Source organism: Octodon degus, unplaced genomic scaffold, assembly GCF_000260255.1.
Source record: "Octodon degus isolate 3935 unplaced genomic scaffold, OctDeg1.0 scaffold00044, whole genome shotgun sequence".
NCBI lineage: Eukaryota > Metazoa > Chordata > Mammalia > Rodentia > Octodontidae > Octodon > Octodon degus.
The window spans coordinates 13,327,370-13,343,610 of record NW_004524620.1 but is presented as its reverse complement, the minus strand read 5'-3'; the positions used below and the strand labels follow the sequence as shown (position 1 = coordinate 13,343,610).

Below are 16,241 nucleotides of genomic sequence, written 5' to 3'. Positions count from 1 at the left end.
TACGAAGAATATGTATGAGCTGAACTCATACATATAAGGCACACACACATGTGCAGTTACTAAAAGATATAACAGTACTAAAGAGATGTATTAGATTTTTTTGTCTGGTTTTTTTAAGTTTATTGAACTATGGATCATGATTCTAATGGCAAATATTCATTCTAATTTCTTTACAGATTCCCATGTAAAGCTTACTCTTTGGGTTTATTTTAACAAAGAATGATTCCTAGTTTTCTCCTTTAAGTTTTTCCTTTCTTACTAATTAATAAGAATTTTGGATTATTCATATTTGTAAAACTCCCAAAGGGAGTAAGGAGCCTCACAAAAAGTTAATTCTTTTTCTTTTTCAGAATTGAAATTTTTAAACTGTAAAATATGGCTAAATGTTTAGGTGAATAATAACATCTGGCTTCCTTTCTAACAAGACCATCTAATTCTTATAGTACCTAGTGATATCTCCGTACAACACCCATCTGTCTTAGTTCACTGAATTAATATAAATATCTACTAATAATAACAAAAAATTGGAATGAACTACCCAATCTGTGCCCGAGCAGCTCTTGAGAGATTTCCTGCTACCTGTACTTCGGGGCCGGGTCCTCTCCATCCTCAGGTGGCGGCTCGGGGAACATTATGTACACAGTGTGCTCACTCTTCTGGGATTCATCCAGTTCTATCAACTTGGTATCTTCTAATGATTCAATATCAACCTGAAAGTAATTACATTCTCCAATTAACCTGTGTATATGGAAGAGCTAATTCTGAAACTGCAACACTTAAATTTTTAAAAAATACCTTATCTGTTTTCTCTGTGCCTTTATCAGGAAACAACTACAAAAAGAGAAAAGAAAGTCTTAGTGAAAATATTCACTGTGAATTTAACAGATTTTTAAAGAAACTTTTTTTCAGAACCATATGTCTTTTTAGGTCTTATGCTTCAAATTACAATATATTTGGGGGCCAGCGAGATAGCTCAGCAGCCTAAGGTGCCTGCTTAGGCAGACACAGGGGACCACAGTTTGATTCCCCCAGCACATTATGCTGTGCCAGCCTTGCCCTCAGGGTGGGCTGAGTCAGAAAAAAACAAAATTAAAAAAATATATATATAATAACGTTTGGGGCTGGGGAGATAGCTCAGCAGCATAAGCATCTGCCTGTCCAGTGCAAGATCCTAAGCTCAATCCCAGGTATCAAACAACCAAAAAAATTTGTCTCGTGGCTAATAGGACAGAAAATAATTTTAGTTCATTAAGTTATTTCAAGAGCCTCATTCACAAACAAACAATCAATCACAAGAGTAATCTGGCTTTTCAAATAAAAAATTCATCATAGGGCTGGTGAGACAGGACAGCATCTAAAACACCTGCTTAGGCAGAGCTTAGGCAAGTGCAGGGGACCAAGGCTTGATCCCGAGCACCACGTGCCATGCCAGCCCCCCCAGGGCAGACTGAACTGGCAAAACACCAAAAACCATCACACTTAAACTCATTAGTGACTGGCATGACCTAAGCTTTAATTAGAAGACATAGGAATATCAATTTTATAATAAACAAAAATACCAAATAATCTTATCTGGAGCTTTAGACAGAATGAGAGAAAATCATTTAATTCTTCTAAGCAGACTGCACCTAATATTGCAAAGAAAATAAAACACAATCTCACCATAAAATCTATGAATCTTTTTCAGCTATCATTTATGCTTTCTGGCTTTTTATGGAGGGTATTTTCTTCCTTCTATCTAGGGACCATAAAAATTAAAACGTAATATTCTATCTCTTATGGACATGGTCCCAAATTTTACATAATACATGGCTCATGTTAACAATCAACCAAAAGATCTACTCAGCAAAAATGAAAACCAAATTAAAAATTAGAAAAAAATGGGCTGGGGAGACAGCAGTCTAGAAGTGCCTGCTTATGCAAGCTTAGGCAAGCAAAGGGACAGCTCTTCGATCCCTGGCACCATATGTTGCACCAGCCCTGCCCCAAGAGCAGGCTGAGCAGGCCACCAAAAGAAAAGAATAGGTAAAATGATTCTTATATTATGCTCAGAATCAATCCATCAATGAGTCAGTCAATCAATCTCACATACACAGCTTTACATGGTCTTTCTCATATTATTATGGAGGAGGAGGAGGAAAGGAGGGTTGTTACATAGGACAGCCAATCTATTTTTTAACTTTAGGACAAATTTTTACCTTCTCTATGCAGTCATCAAAAAATGCCAATCCAGTATCTTTATCACTCACAAAACTGCATTCTTCAATAAAACGAATAAAAATCTGTGTTTTGGATAAATGTGTATAGAATTTTGTATAGGCACGATCTCTACTTTTTAAAAATCCTAAAGAAAACAAAATTACAATTAAAGTCAAGTTTTAAGAACTGAATGTTGCATTATCTTAAATTAATCTACATTACATTCTTCCTACACACAAATATATTTTCAGAAGATTTAATAATCAGTTCTTCTGTTTGATTCAATCACAAAAATAACTTGTACCACGGACCTTTTCACTGAAATCTGAGTACCTTCTGAGGTGCCTCTAGCATCTCAGCTCCAAACAGAAATTCTGCGGCCACTACTGTGTCTCCACACCAGGAAGCCGGCGTGCCACCAGCCCACGGAGTGTTCCCGTGAAGCCCTGTCAACACCCTGCTCAGCTGAGCTGAGCTACCTGCCTCACCCACCTCTCGCCACCGCTCCTCTCCCAGCCAGGGTCCTCTCCTAACACTGGGACGCCCTCCCACTAGCTCACAGAGGACCAGGGTCTTGGTCTCAGGTCTCTGACTCGCACCATCACATTCTCTGTCCCTGCAGGCAGAGACCACGCAACTCGGGGCTCCTTAACTCCTTACTCCTAGATTTTCAAAGACCCAAAGGTGCCTCTCACCAGCAGCTCACAGGCCCTCCTACCTTCCACCTATGCCCTCCTGTCTCTACTTTTCTGCCTATTATTGATGTTCCACATCTGCATCCACTATTTCAATGATTTCTTACCAATATCCTCAAGCCATTTGCTCTTTTGTCTTTTTGGCCAAACCTCCATAGCATAACTGGCACTTCAGAAGAACGTACTGCCTGCATTCCCTGACTCCACACTTCGAATGACTGAACACAAGGGGTAAAAATACTTCCAAAACTCAGCAGATCAATCCTGGAGTATGCCTTAAATCTTGACTGACAACCCTACATCATTTTTGGAATCAATACAATCTCCTTCTATCTGTTTTTATTTCAATTTCCCATTTTCAAATGTTCTCCCCTCTGTGCTCATCCTCCCACCCAAATAACCAGACCCTACACACCAGCAAAATAAACCTTCCAATGGAATGGCACAGATGGGTCCTTCTCATCTATGCATCCTTCTCTGCTATCGTTCACACCGACAAGCTTGCCCGCTGCATGAGCCTGGGACTTAAATTCTCCCGTGTTCTCAGGACCACTCTTCCTGTCTAATCTATATAGCAAGTCTCTTGTTTTTAACTTCAAAAGAAAAATTTTTCTTAAGCAACTGATCAGGTCCCCCTTTTTCTTTTTTACTTCCCAATAAAGAGTGCCATCATTTACTTAATTGAAACAAACAAACAAACAAACAAAAAAAAAAAAAAACGCCAAGTACATGCTTATAATCCCAGCATTGGGAGACTGAGGCAGGAGGATCACTACAAGTTTGAGGTCAGCCTGGGCTACACAGTGAGTTCGAGGTCAAGCAGAATTACACAACAAGATCCTATCTAAAAAAATAAAAATAAAAATTAATAAGAATACTGAATTTTTTTTTAAAACTCCAAAGGTGCTCTTGACATCTCCTGTCTTACAATCCATAGTCAATCACCTAGTCAACATAACTCTGAGAGGCTGCTCTTCTATTCAAACTACACTGAGCTAATTCCAGTAACCTGCGCTGATCATGTCGACCAATGCCTGAAGTTCCTAGTTAGCAAATCCATACTTCACTCTTCCCTACTTCCAATGCTATGTCCTCATATAAGCCAAAGAGATTCCTTCTTTAACACTTTTTTTCTTTATCCTCTTTTTTTAGAATACTCTAAGAGTGATTTTTCTTAAATGCAAGTTGGATCCTCTTACTAACTTAACCACTTAACAGCTTATCCTGAGTGTCACTCATTTGTCTACACATTGACTATTCCAAGATCACTCTGGCAGGGTCATTTCAACCAACAGATTTTTGGTGCACAAGATACACATTTTATATTGACTATTTTTGCATGCTTTTTAATTTTTTTGAACCATATCCATCAATTTTGATGTTTGTTTCAAGTGAAATCTAGTAAATTCTGGTTATTCTCTTTTATTAATTCATATTTATTTGTGAAAAATAATCTAAACTTTGTGCTATAAACTATAAAAACTCTTACTGTTAAGTAAAAGAATCTGCAAAAGGAAAAATAGCTGAAAAAGGAAAAATGTTAGTATATCAGAGAGAAGAAAAGTCTGTGCTATGAAACGGAAAGAAAAAGATACTTCCTTATTGTCAGCTATTCATAATACAGAAATGGCAGGACTTAACACAAAAAAACAAACTAAAAAAATTCCAACAGTGGTCAATGATTGTAACATTGGTGTTGACAGAGTTGACCAACATCTAATAAGCTATCATATACTCAAAACGCAAGGAAAAAATATAAAACATTTATGCACCTTCTGGACCAAACAATATGGAACTTATTACTTATTCAAAACAAAGTAGTTCAGAAAATCATTTGCAGTTTGTTATTAAGTCTAACAGACCAAGTAGGTGAAAACTACAAGACAGTGACGTGCCAAGCAGGACACTTATCAGTAATGTCTTCAGTAGTATGTCTGGTGGGTTGTTGCTTAATGAAATTACACCAGCCACAGAAAAAAGGTCAGGCCAGCACCACAGTGTTAAGTGTGCTGTTCAAAGAAAGACAGTGATACAAAAGAATTCAGAAAGAGACAAATAGCACTATCCAGATTTGTAACACTGCACTGTGCTTTGACTGTTTTAATATATACAAATTACTGAATCGGATAAAACTGCCATTTTTATATTTCCTATTAATAGAAAATGTGCAATATTTGACCATTCTCCATTTAAATGATTAAACTGGTAAGTGGATAAATATCCTCCAAAAATGTCCAATTACTCTTAGGATAAAAACTGAAATTTAATTCTAAAGGATCCTCCCTAATCTAGCTACGCGCTCCCATCCAGTGATGCTTTTTTGTGTGCTTGTTCAGGCTGACCCTCTCGAGTACGAGTGCCAACGTGCCCCACCTCCATTTAAAAGATGGTTTCTGAGTCTACTTTTCCTCTAGCTTTTCTTTCTCTGATGCCTCAAGGCATTCCACATGTTGTGGTCCACACCTATCTCCTCGAGATGCTAATTAGAAGAGAAATCACTAAATAAAACAGAACCAGTAGAACCAAGAGTGGTGGCACAGGCCTATAATACCAGCACTCAGGAAGCTGAGGCAGGAGGATTGCCATGAATTCGAGGCTACATGGTGATTTCAATGACAGTCTGAACTACAAAGTGAGACCTTGTCTCAAAATTAAAAAACCAAAAAAAAAGAAAGAGTCCTATCCACCAGTAAATACTAGTATTTTTTAAATGTATTTAGATAATGATCAGCAAAGCTACTAAAAAGCAACTGAGTGAAAAGCTAATAGAACAGCTGGAATGAATGAATCCACTTTTAAAGAAACTTTTTAGAAGCACCAGAAGGGACAGCCAAGTACACATACAGCTCTCAGTACAGTGTGCAGTGATGGAGAGTAGTGAGCGCCATGTTTCTACTACTTGCCAAGAAAACTGAACCTGGACCTAATCAAGCATCTAGATCTATACGCATCACTCTGACAGCCACTACCCACATGTGGCAATTCATCACTTTAAAAGTAACTGATCCAGGAGCCTGCCGGTTAGCGCAGCTGTTTAAGCGCCTGCTTATGCAAACGCAGTCGGGCACAGGATATGGTGGTTTGATCCCCAGCTCCACATGCCTTACCAGACCCGCCCTTAAGGCAGCCTGAGCCAACCAAAAAATAAAATAAGATAAAAGTAACTGATCCAAAGTGGAAGGCGCTGTTAAACATAACATACATGCAGCACGTCAATGACTTAGTATTAAAAAAAAGTAATTATCTTGTTAATAATTTTGAAAGCTTGATTACATGTTGAAATGATCCTGTTTTGGAGTTTTAGAAACAACATATTAAAATTAATGTCTCTTATTTTTTACTTCTTTATTGTGGCTACTAGAAAATTTAGTTATCTTTGTAGCTCACAATATGCTTCTACTAGACAACATAGCTCTTGACCCAACCACAAGCTTACAGGAAATACAGGTGGATGGAAGAAATGTCAAATAAGAGATACAATCAATGAAATCACTTACAAGTCCAGGAAATTCTAAAGGAACCACAGCATAACTTATTACAGAGGAAATGATGCTGTGCTTGGAACGCACCTCAAAATGAGAAGGGCAGGGAGAATGACCGAGCAGCAGAGAAAGAAGAGAAGGGCGTGGTAGGTAAAGACGGCAGAACAAAACCACTGGCTGCTGAAGACTGTGTATGGGCACATTATTCTGTTCTTATTTGTAAAAGTATGTCTAATAAAAAGTCAACGCCAGGGCCGGCGACAGAGCTCAGTGGACTAAGCACCTACGTAGGCAAGTTGACGGACCAGGGTTTGATCTCTGGCACCACAGGCCACATCACCCATGCCACTCCTGCCCCTGCCCGCAGGCGCAATGAGGCAGGCACCAAGTCAGGCACGGTGGCACACGCCTCTAATTCCGGCGCAGGGGAGGGTGAAGACAGGAGGATCACTATGAGTCCAAGCTGCATAGTTAGACCCTGTACCAAATACATAAAAAATAAATGAATAAAAATTAAAAAGTTAACCCCAAGTCATTAGCTAATTTCTATTCACTTTGGGGGAGGCAGGGGGCTAATCATGTTATTCCTTCAGGATATTCTTTACTTAACCAAACTGGCATTCTCATTGCAATGATTAATATTTGTCTCGACAACATGCCATTGGTTTTGGGGGGTTTTTTGTCTAGTACCCACATCCACAGTCCTTTTCCTATCATGGATAAAAGAGCAGCTCCCCCCTAGAGCAGTGGTACATACCTGTAATCCCAGCACTTGGGGAAGCTGAGGCATGAAGATCCCAAATTCAAGCTCAGCTTGGACCATTTGGTTAATCAGCAAGACCATGTCTCAAAATTTTAAAGAAATAAAATAAAAAAGTAGTAGAGATGTAGGGCATTGTGAATGCCGTGAACCCAAGCCCCAGTACTAGGGTCTGGAGCGCCGAGCTCGAGACCCGTAACCTATGGAGAATTTTATTCGGGTTCCAGGCTTCAGCCAGTTCCAGCCAAGGTCACCTGGCTCCATGGCAGAAATGGCACCACACAAGGGCCTGGTGGAACTAATATGCTCCACTTGTGGCAGTCACAAAGCAGAGGGGCAGCCAGGGACAGGAATACACCTTCCACGGTATCCCCCAGGGAGCGCCTCTTCTAAACAGGCCCACCTCCTTGTCGCATGTTCAGCTGGGTCCCTCCCCACTTCTAAACACTTGGGAGTCCATAGGGACATTTTAGATTGAAATAATAACATGAACCAAAAGCTGGAACATTCACTACACAAATCTTAGGACTCAGGAACTAAGCAACATCACTTATCCAGAGAGCAAGGGCCAGCGAATGCACTCCTGCCTATTAGGGAACAGTCAATACCCTTCAACTGGCCCTATCTTCACACCACCTGCGACCTAACCTTACTTTATCCTCCACATCACACGTAAAGCTCCTGACGCCTTGTCCAATCATACTGTTATCTGGAAACACACTATTACAAATGGACTGAACTGTATTCCCCAGAAATTCATATGTTAAAGTTCTAACCCCTGTTACTTCAGAATATGATTGTACATAGAGGTCAGATTTTTAAACAGATAAATGAGTTACAGAGACTGAGGTTAGATCCCAGGCAAAACATGCTGCACCAGCCCCACACTCAGGGTAGGCTGAGCTGGCCAAACAAAACAAAACAAAACAAAGAGAGAGAGATAAATGAGTTAAAAGGAAGCAGTAAGGGTGGGCCCTAGTCCAGTGTGACTAGTGTCCTTCTAGAGGACCTTAACACAAACACACAGGCAGAGCACAGGGAAAAAAACATCACCTAGAGACCAAGGAAAGAGTCCTCAGAAGGAACCAGCCCTACTACACCCTGACCTTAGTGAGGCCTCCAGAGCTGTGAGACCACGAGCTCTACTCTGCAAGCTACTCCATACACCTCTGCTTTTGTTCTTGATGTACACTATGTATTGTTACTACCATCAACAATTCAACTAGATCTTATTACTAAGTATTTAATAGTACTTTTACTAGTTGTTCCCAATATATTATTCCCATTCTACTACTAAGAAACCAGAGCCATGTGAAGGGTTTGTGAATGGCCGTACCCTTATTCAGAGACGGCCGGTTGACACCCATGGACTTGTAGAAAGCCTTTCCATTCTCATTTATCTTTTTTTTTCTTTCTTTTTTTTTTTTTTGGTGGAACTGGAGATTGAACTCAGGCCCTTGTGCTTGCCTGGGAAGCACTTATTCCATTGAGCCATCTCCCCAGCCCCTCATTTATCTTGTCTATTTATTTTTCAAATTTATGTTTTTCATTACTGAAGTCTTCCAAAATACCCACTTGGGAGATGTCCTCTTTTTCTGAATTATCATGTGAAATCTGCTTCCTTGAATACTTGTTCTATTTTTAAAATATTTTAGATTTTTTTCTTAAGAGTTCCACAGAGTTACCAGGCATAATGGCGCACCCCTGTAATCCCAGACTCGTGCTGAAACAGGATGATTATTGTGAATTCAAGGCCAGCCTGGGCCAGCCAGAACTACATAGTAAGACCTTTTCTCCTCCAACCTCCCCCCCAAAAAAGAATTCCAGAGTTACACTTTTTCTTTATAGTCCTACACAGTAATTAGTGAAACTCGTAAGTGGTTACTGAGTATCTGTATAGTAAATTATCCTGAAGCAGAAAAGATATAAAGACAAAAAGATTATTGGCAACAATACCTCTCGAAAAAAGTAACTACTGGGTAAAACTAAAATAATTTTCATATGAATACTGATGTAGATGTAAAGTTGCTACTACATAAAATTTAACTGAAGAACATAAAAAAATCTTTTTTTTTTATTTTAACATTTATTGTGTGTGTGTGTGTGTGTGTGTGTGTGTGTGTGTGTGTGTGTGTGTGTGTGTGTGTGTGTGTGTGTGTGTGTGTGTGTGGCCAGCTCAGCCCACCAGGGGGCGGGGTGGGCTGGCATGTGGTGCTGGGGGATTGAACCGTGGTCCCTGTGCTTTGCCAAGCTTGTTCCAAGTAGGTGCTTTAGACCACTGAGCCATCTCTCCAGCCCCTAAAAAATATTTATAACTCCACAAAGCTACATATCTAAAAAGAATGAGTACATATTTTCCCTGAAACAAAGTTACAAGTTTTTTGTCAGAATGCTTAAAAACTGGTGGCCTCCCAAAACCAGGCATGGTGGCACAGGCCAGTAATCCCAGGGGTGGGAAGGCTGAAACTGGAGGACCACTATAAATCTGAACCACGTAGTGAGACCCTGTACCAAATACATAAATTAAAAAAACTGGTGGCTTCTGGGCTGGGAAGATAGTTCAGCAGTCTAAGCACCTGCCTGGCAAATGCAAGGACCTGGGTTTGATCCCTAGTACTGCATGCCGTGTCTGCCCTGGAACTTCAGGCACAGTGCTCTGGCCACAGAACCCAGCCATATGGTGGTGACACCTGTAATCTCAGCACTGGGGAGGCTGAGACAAGAGGATCACTATGAGTCCAAGCTGCGTAGTGGGACACTGTACCAAAAAAATAAACTAACTACCTGGTGGCCTTATTCTACAAACTAATCATTAGGGAATCTCTCAAAGGCAAAGCATATAATTCCAGGAATATACAAAATTGAGGAAACAACTAAAAGCTAATCATCAGCTATGTTTTGCTAAAACAATAGATTATGTAGTATTCTAAATATGAACATCTTTGATTTTTCATAAGTAAAGACCTACAATTTCAGATTTCTTAAGCAAATAACAGAGTATAGAAATTAAGAGATAGGAGGAATGGTAGTATGCATAATCCCAGCTCTTGGGAGTCTAAAGCATAATAATCTCAAATTCAAGGCTAGATCAAGCTACATAACTAGTTCAAGGCCAGTCTGGACTATCAGTGAGATTCTGTCTCAAACAATTTTTTAAAATAAAAATAAATTCTCTATTCATATAGATATATTACAAATTCATGGGACTTCAGTATATTTTAATATAAATCCCTAAGAACTTTAATCAACATTTGGTAGTAATAATACAAACAAACTAGTTTTTACTTCAATTAAAAACAACTATTTTCAGGCTGGTGAGATGGCTCAGTGGACTAAAGCACCTACTTAGAACAAGCATAGCAAAGCACAGGGACCGCGGTTCAATCCCCCAGCACCACATGCCAGCCAGCCCCGCCCCCTGGTGGGTTGAGCTGGCCACACACACACACACACACACACACACACAAATAAATAAAATTAAATTAAAAAAAAAAATAAACCTGAAGCTCACAGGTGAAACCTATATTTAAAAAATAAATAATTAAATAAATAAAATAAAAACAACTATTGTCAATGTTACCCTGTCGATCAAACAAAGAATCGACCGCAGTGGCTTTCTTTGACGGTGCCTCTGTGATAGGCCTGAGATAGGCTCTATATCCTCTTAAAATAGATGCCATAAATCGCAAAAATGCCTCCTGAATCTCCATCTCAAGTTGCATCATCTTTTTCTGCCAGGAAAAATCTGCATCAATTGGAGTCATCTCCACTGCAGAACCTTCTTGAGTTTTTCGGTGAACTGACAAAGTAAAAGCAAAAAACAATAGCATTAATATATAAAACTCTTTATATAATGACTGCCTGGTTAAGTAAGTAGTCAAGAGGGCTGGCCAAACAGCTCAGCAAATTAAAGTGCCTGAAAGCAGGCGCAGGGTCTGAGGTTCAATCCCTGGCCCTGCCACACCGGCCCCACCCCTGGGGCGTGCTGAGATGGCAACCCACGCTGGGGTGGTGGGACAACTGTAATCCCAGCTCTTGGGAGCCTGTAAACAGGTGGATCACTACAAATCCGATCTAGTTGTGAGACCCTGAACACCCTGTGGGCCCTTCCCTAAAATACAAAAAAAAAAAAGGAAATATTCAAAGTAAGATAAAGTCTATTTTGTGTGTGTGTGTGTGTGTGTGTGTGTGTGTGTGTGTGTGTGGTGCTGGGGATAACTCAGGACACTGCACTTGCCTTACTCTACTTACTCTACTGAGCCACCCCCCAGCCCCGAGTCCATTATTTCCTGAAATTCCTCTGTGTCACCATTAGGAGATCACCGATAGAGGCTAGCAAGAAGGCTCAAGCACACAGGGCACACAGACTATGCTCAAAATTACAGTAAGACTTCCTAAGTGCAACAAGGCTGGGCGAGGGGATGGCTCACTGGTAGAGCATCTGCCCACTATGTATGAGGCCCAACATTTTATCCCCAGCACTGCAAAAACAAGCAAAAGTCATTAAACAGGACACAACTATGTTTAAATTTAAGAATTCGATAGCTCAGCAGATTAAAGCACCCGCTTAGGCAGATGCAGGGACCAGGGTCTGGCTCCGCCCTCAGGCACGCTATGACCGCAACTGAGACTGGGCTTGGTGGTGCAGGCCTGTAATCCCAGCGCTTGGGAGGCTGAAAACAAGAGGATCACGACGAGTCTTTCTGTGTAGTGAGACCCTGTATACCCTGTACTAAATACATAAAACTAAATAAACAATAAATTTAAGAATTCTATCATATACATTCTCTCATTTAAAATATTCCCTTTTTAGGTGGGTGTTTTGGTGCAAATTTGTAATCCCAGGACTTGGGAGACTGAGGCAGGAAGATTGCTACAAACTGAAGACCAGCCTGGGCTACATCATAAGTTCAAGGTCAGCCTGAACCACTAAGTGAGACACTGTCTCAGAAATTCCTTTGCCTCTTCTGCTTCAGTCCACCATCAAGTGCATGCTCTTGCCTCCTCCCCTAACCATGTCTTCTCACAAGACTTTCAGAATAAAATGATTTCTGGCCAAGAAGCAAAAGCAGAATCGCCTCATTCCTCAGTATGCAGGATTCGTACAAAGACAGGTAATAAAACCAGGTACCACTCCAAGAGGAGACACTGGAGGAGGACCAAGCAAGGACTGTAAGGAATTGCACATGAGCTGCAACACATTTACCCTCTGGGAGGCCACAAGACAATGTTCTCTTTTAATTATGGTCAAGACAACACTAAATAAAGTTAAAAATCCTTTACAAAGGTCATAAAACAGGACAAAATTATGTTTAAGAATTCTCTCATATACATTCTCTCATTTAAAACATTCCTTTTTTAGGTGGCTGGTTTGGTGCACATTTGTAATCCCAGGATTTGAGAGGATGAGGTAGGATGATTGCCACAAAGTAAAAACCAGCCTGAGCTACATAGTAAGTTTAAGGCCAGTCTGAACCACTAAGTGAGACACCATCTCAGAAGTTCCTTTTTTGGAGCTGGTGAGACAGCTCAACAGACTAAGCATCTGCTTAGGCAAGCACAGGGACCAGGGTTTGATCTCTGGCACCACATGCCATGTGGGCTCTGCCCCCCTGGTACGCTGACCCTGATACTGAGTCCAGGCATGGTAGCACACGCCTGTAATCCCAGCACTGGGGAGGCTGAAAACAGGAGAATCACGAGTCAGAGCTGCATAGTGAGAACCTGCACCAAATACACTAAAAAGAAAAAGAAAGCAATTCCTTTCTTCAGTTCCTCAGTCCTAGCCCACCCCCAAACTGCTTTCTTCTTGTGTGTACCTGAAGATAGCTGGGGATATAATTTCCTTAAGGTGCTGAGGAGATTCTTGCATGGCTTTTTGGGAAGCTGCTTCCAGTTCATGTTTTTCTTTTCATCTGATCTATTAAACAAGAGCATAATTAGTGAAATTTGTTAATTTATAATCTGTTTTTACTAAGCAAAAATTCTGATGGCAAACTTAGAAAAGAGAAAAAAAATATTTTGGTAACAGTTACAATTGATAGAAGCAATCTGAAATAAGTGATTTTCAAGGAAGTTCTCTTTTCATTGTAGTTGACCAGTCAAATCTAATTTTCTCCACTCTCAAAGGTGGATCTTCAATGCAGTCAGGAATACAGCACTGCATTGAAGGCTTGCTTCAAAAGTTAAACAGCAGAATTACGTCCAAGCGTTGAGTCTAACTGATCTGAGACTTTACTTACTGGTAGGCTTCTAACATATTACTACCTAAATTGAAAGACTAGAATTTCAGTAAGGATTAAAACTACATTTAGTTCATGCAGTTCTACAGTAGTTAAAAAGTAAGTTATAACACCATTATTCAATATAATAAAACACTCAAAAAAACCAAAGACAGAGAAATGACCATTTAAAAAGATATACTCAAAAACTTACGTTTCCAGAATTTTATATTCCAAAAATATAAAACATTAATTAAAACAGAAACAATGGCTTGAAAACTGCTCTTCTGACAAAAGTCAACACAAGTATAAAACACTCCTTTAAATTCATAGTTCAGGGCAGAGGGAGTAAAAATGACCAATATGAGATATACACATGCTATCAATAACCCAAACTGAATGCCATCACAATGAATCATAAACAGAAACTAACAACAACAACAAATGTATGGTTCAGCTAGCAAGAACATCAGGAAAGTCTCCAGAGGTTGGAAATCAGAATAATAACACCTGCCCCATCAGTCTCAGGGATTAACAGCTGGCTTGGGATTTGAAAGCCTCTAGAGGCTTTCAGGGACGGTCTCCATCCCAGTAAGCAGGGTGCCAGCACTCAGACCTTCAAATAAAACAAACGCCTGAACTGTTGAAGCTGCTTAGATTTCACACAGGGGTAGGCGGCTGGGGGTAGGGGAGCCGCCCTGGAGTAGGGGCTGCGGCGGTCGGGGCAGACTTGGCTGCGGTCGCCGTGGTGTGGACGAGAAGCTACTAAAGAAAGTTCCTGTGGAACGAAAGTAGAATTATATAAGAACATAATGGATGGAGAAGAGAAAACCTATGGTGGCTGTGAAGGCCCGGATGCCATGTATGTCAAATTGATATCTTCTGACGGTCATGAGTTTATTGTAAAAAGAGAGCATGCACTAACATCAGGAACAATAAAAGCCATGTTGAGTGGCCCAGGTCAGTTTGCTGAGAATGAAACCAATGAGGTTAATTTCAGAGAAATCCCTTCACATGTGCTTTCAAAAGTCTGCATGTATTTTACCTACAAGGTGCGCTACACTAACAGCTCCACTGAGATTCCTGAATTTCCCATCGCACCTGAGATAGCGCTGGAACTGCTGATGGCTGCGAACTTCCTAGATTGTTAAATAAAATAAATTATAATAAACTGTTAATTTTTCAGTATTTAATATTTGTAGTTCAGTTAGTAATTTTTTCATATATAGCATGTTGCCTGTATGCAATTGAACTATAAAGTTAATTGCAAAGCAGATTATGTTTTTGCATTAGTAGAGTTGACATTTGTTTGCCACATCAGCAAATTAAGGACGTTTTCACAAATAAACAGATATGCCAATTCGTAGGTAGTTTTGCCTTCTTTTGGATGTAACTTTAAGAATGGATGTAACTTTAAGATTACCTTTTTTTAAATAAACGGTATTGTTTAAGTGTATTGTGTTTTGTTTATTGCTGCAATTTTAAGAACTTAATTTAAAAGCAATTTTAGAAAGTTACTAGTTACAATACAACTTCTGGGGATTTAATTGTTTAATCTGTAGCCAGATGGTCAGCAAGTAAACTAAATGACTTAATAATAGTTCTGTGTATTGCTTAGATTTCAACTAGAGAGGACCTACCCTCAATTAGATTTCAAGTCTGCCCAACAATTTGCTACTACAGGTACCAACCTTTAGGACCAGCGTGTGACTACACATTATTAGCATGGTCAAAAAAAGAGAAAACTCCAAGACTAATTTCAAGAACTCCCTAACTAGTAATACCACTGGCAGAGAAGCAAACATAACACCCTGTCTGGAAGGATAATCGATTAACTAAATAGTTTATACTTCCTATGTCCCACGACTATTAAAAGATAGATATTTTGTTATTGTTGTTTTGGTTTTTTGATACATGCCTCACTAGGTAGCTCAAACTAGCCTCAAACTTGAGGTCATCCTCCAACTTTTATCTCCTGAGTGCTGGGATTACAAGTGTATGCCACTATGCCCAACAACACATATTTCAACATATCTGAAACTGCTATGTATTTGAAAATTGGTAGCATGTGACAATTAATTCAACTTCTCCTCTTTGGTGTACTCTAATATTTTAGCGATACCTTTTAACGCCCCCCCCCCAATTAAACAGTCATTACTATCTGGACTACCATAAGTTTATAACCTGGCCCTAAATCTGCTATCAGTGTGACTTCACACAAATCACATAGTGTTATCATATATTAAAAATCTGTGGGGCCGGGGAGATGGCTCAGTAGGATAAGCGCTTGACTGGCAAACATAAGGATCTGAGTTCAATCCCTGAAAAAAAAAAAAAAAAAAAAAAAAAAATATGAAATTAAAAGTATGGGAAAACTCTCATGTAGTTTGGGGTGAATTGTAAAAAATGAAAAATTATAATTTATGTAGTGAAATACCCCATTAGAAGACGATTTTTGGGGGGACTTTAGTATGAAGAAAACCAAGATTATGTTGGGCTGTGCTAAACATTATTTCTTTGTAAATGAATATTGTAGAAATGGGGACTTTGGTTGATCCAACACTGACTTTCTTCAACACTGCAACATTTCTCTGACTAGCAATGTGATGATGTAACAAATGAGGCTTTCTCATTTAATAAAAAACTGTGTAATGTTTAAAAAAAAAGTATGGGAAAAGATACATTAATATTAATCACTGCTGAGCATGGTATACTCCAGAGGCTAAGACAGGAGGATCACTGTCTTGATCACTGGGTATGAGGCCAGCCTGGGCTACATGCTGAGTTCAAGTCCAGCCTGAACAACATAGCAAGATTGTGTCTCAAAAAAATAGATAAATAGGGCTGGTGAGATGGCTCAGTGGTCTAAAGCACCTACTTAGAA

At 39.7% G+C, this 16,241-nt stretch overlaps 2 protein-coding genes across 5 annotated transcripts in view; one reads left to right on the top strand and one right to left on the bottom strand.

The window, feature by feature from the left end:
* The window catches only part of Dennd4c (DENN domain containing 4C), a 116,534-nt gene that overhangs the window by 44,173 nt on the left and 56,120 nt on the right, over positions 1–16,241 (bottom strand). For all 4 annotated transcript variants that reach the window (XM_023715817.1, XM_023715818.1, XM_023715819.1 and 1 more), the window contains 5 exons: positions 12,956–13,056; positions 10,717–10,935; positions 2,199–2,344; positions 796–831; positions 580–710 (listed from right to left, as the gene is read on the bottom strand). In XM_023715817.1, the coding sequence (XP_023571585.1) occupies positions 580–710; positions 796–831; positions 2,199–2,344; positions 10,717–10,935; positions 12,956–13,056 (633 nt within the window). The remainder of the gene's footprint in view (positions 1–579; positions 711–795; positions 832–2,198; positions 2,345–10,716; positions 10,936–12,955; positions 13,057–16,241) is intronic.
* On the top strand, positions 14,046–14,545 carry LOC101563104 (elongin-C). The gene has a single exon (XM_012514864.2). It carries the CDS (start codon positions 14,170–14,172, stop codon positions 14,506–14,508), a length of 339 nt encoding a protein of 112 aa, XP_012370318.1. The 5' UTR covers positions 14,046–14,169; the 3' UTR covers positions 14,509–14,545.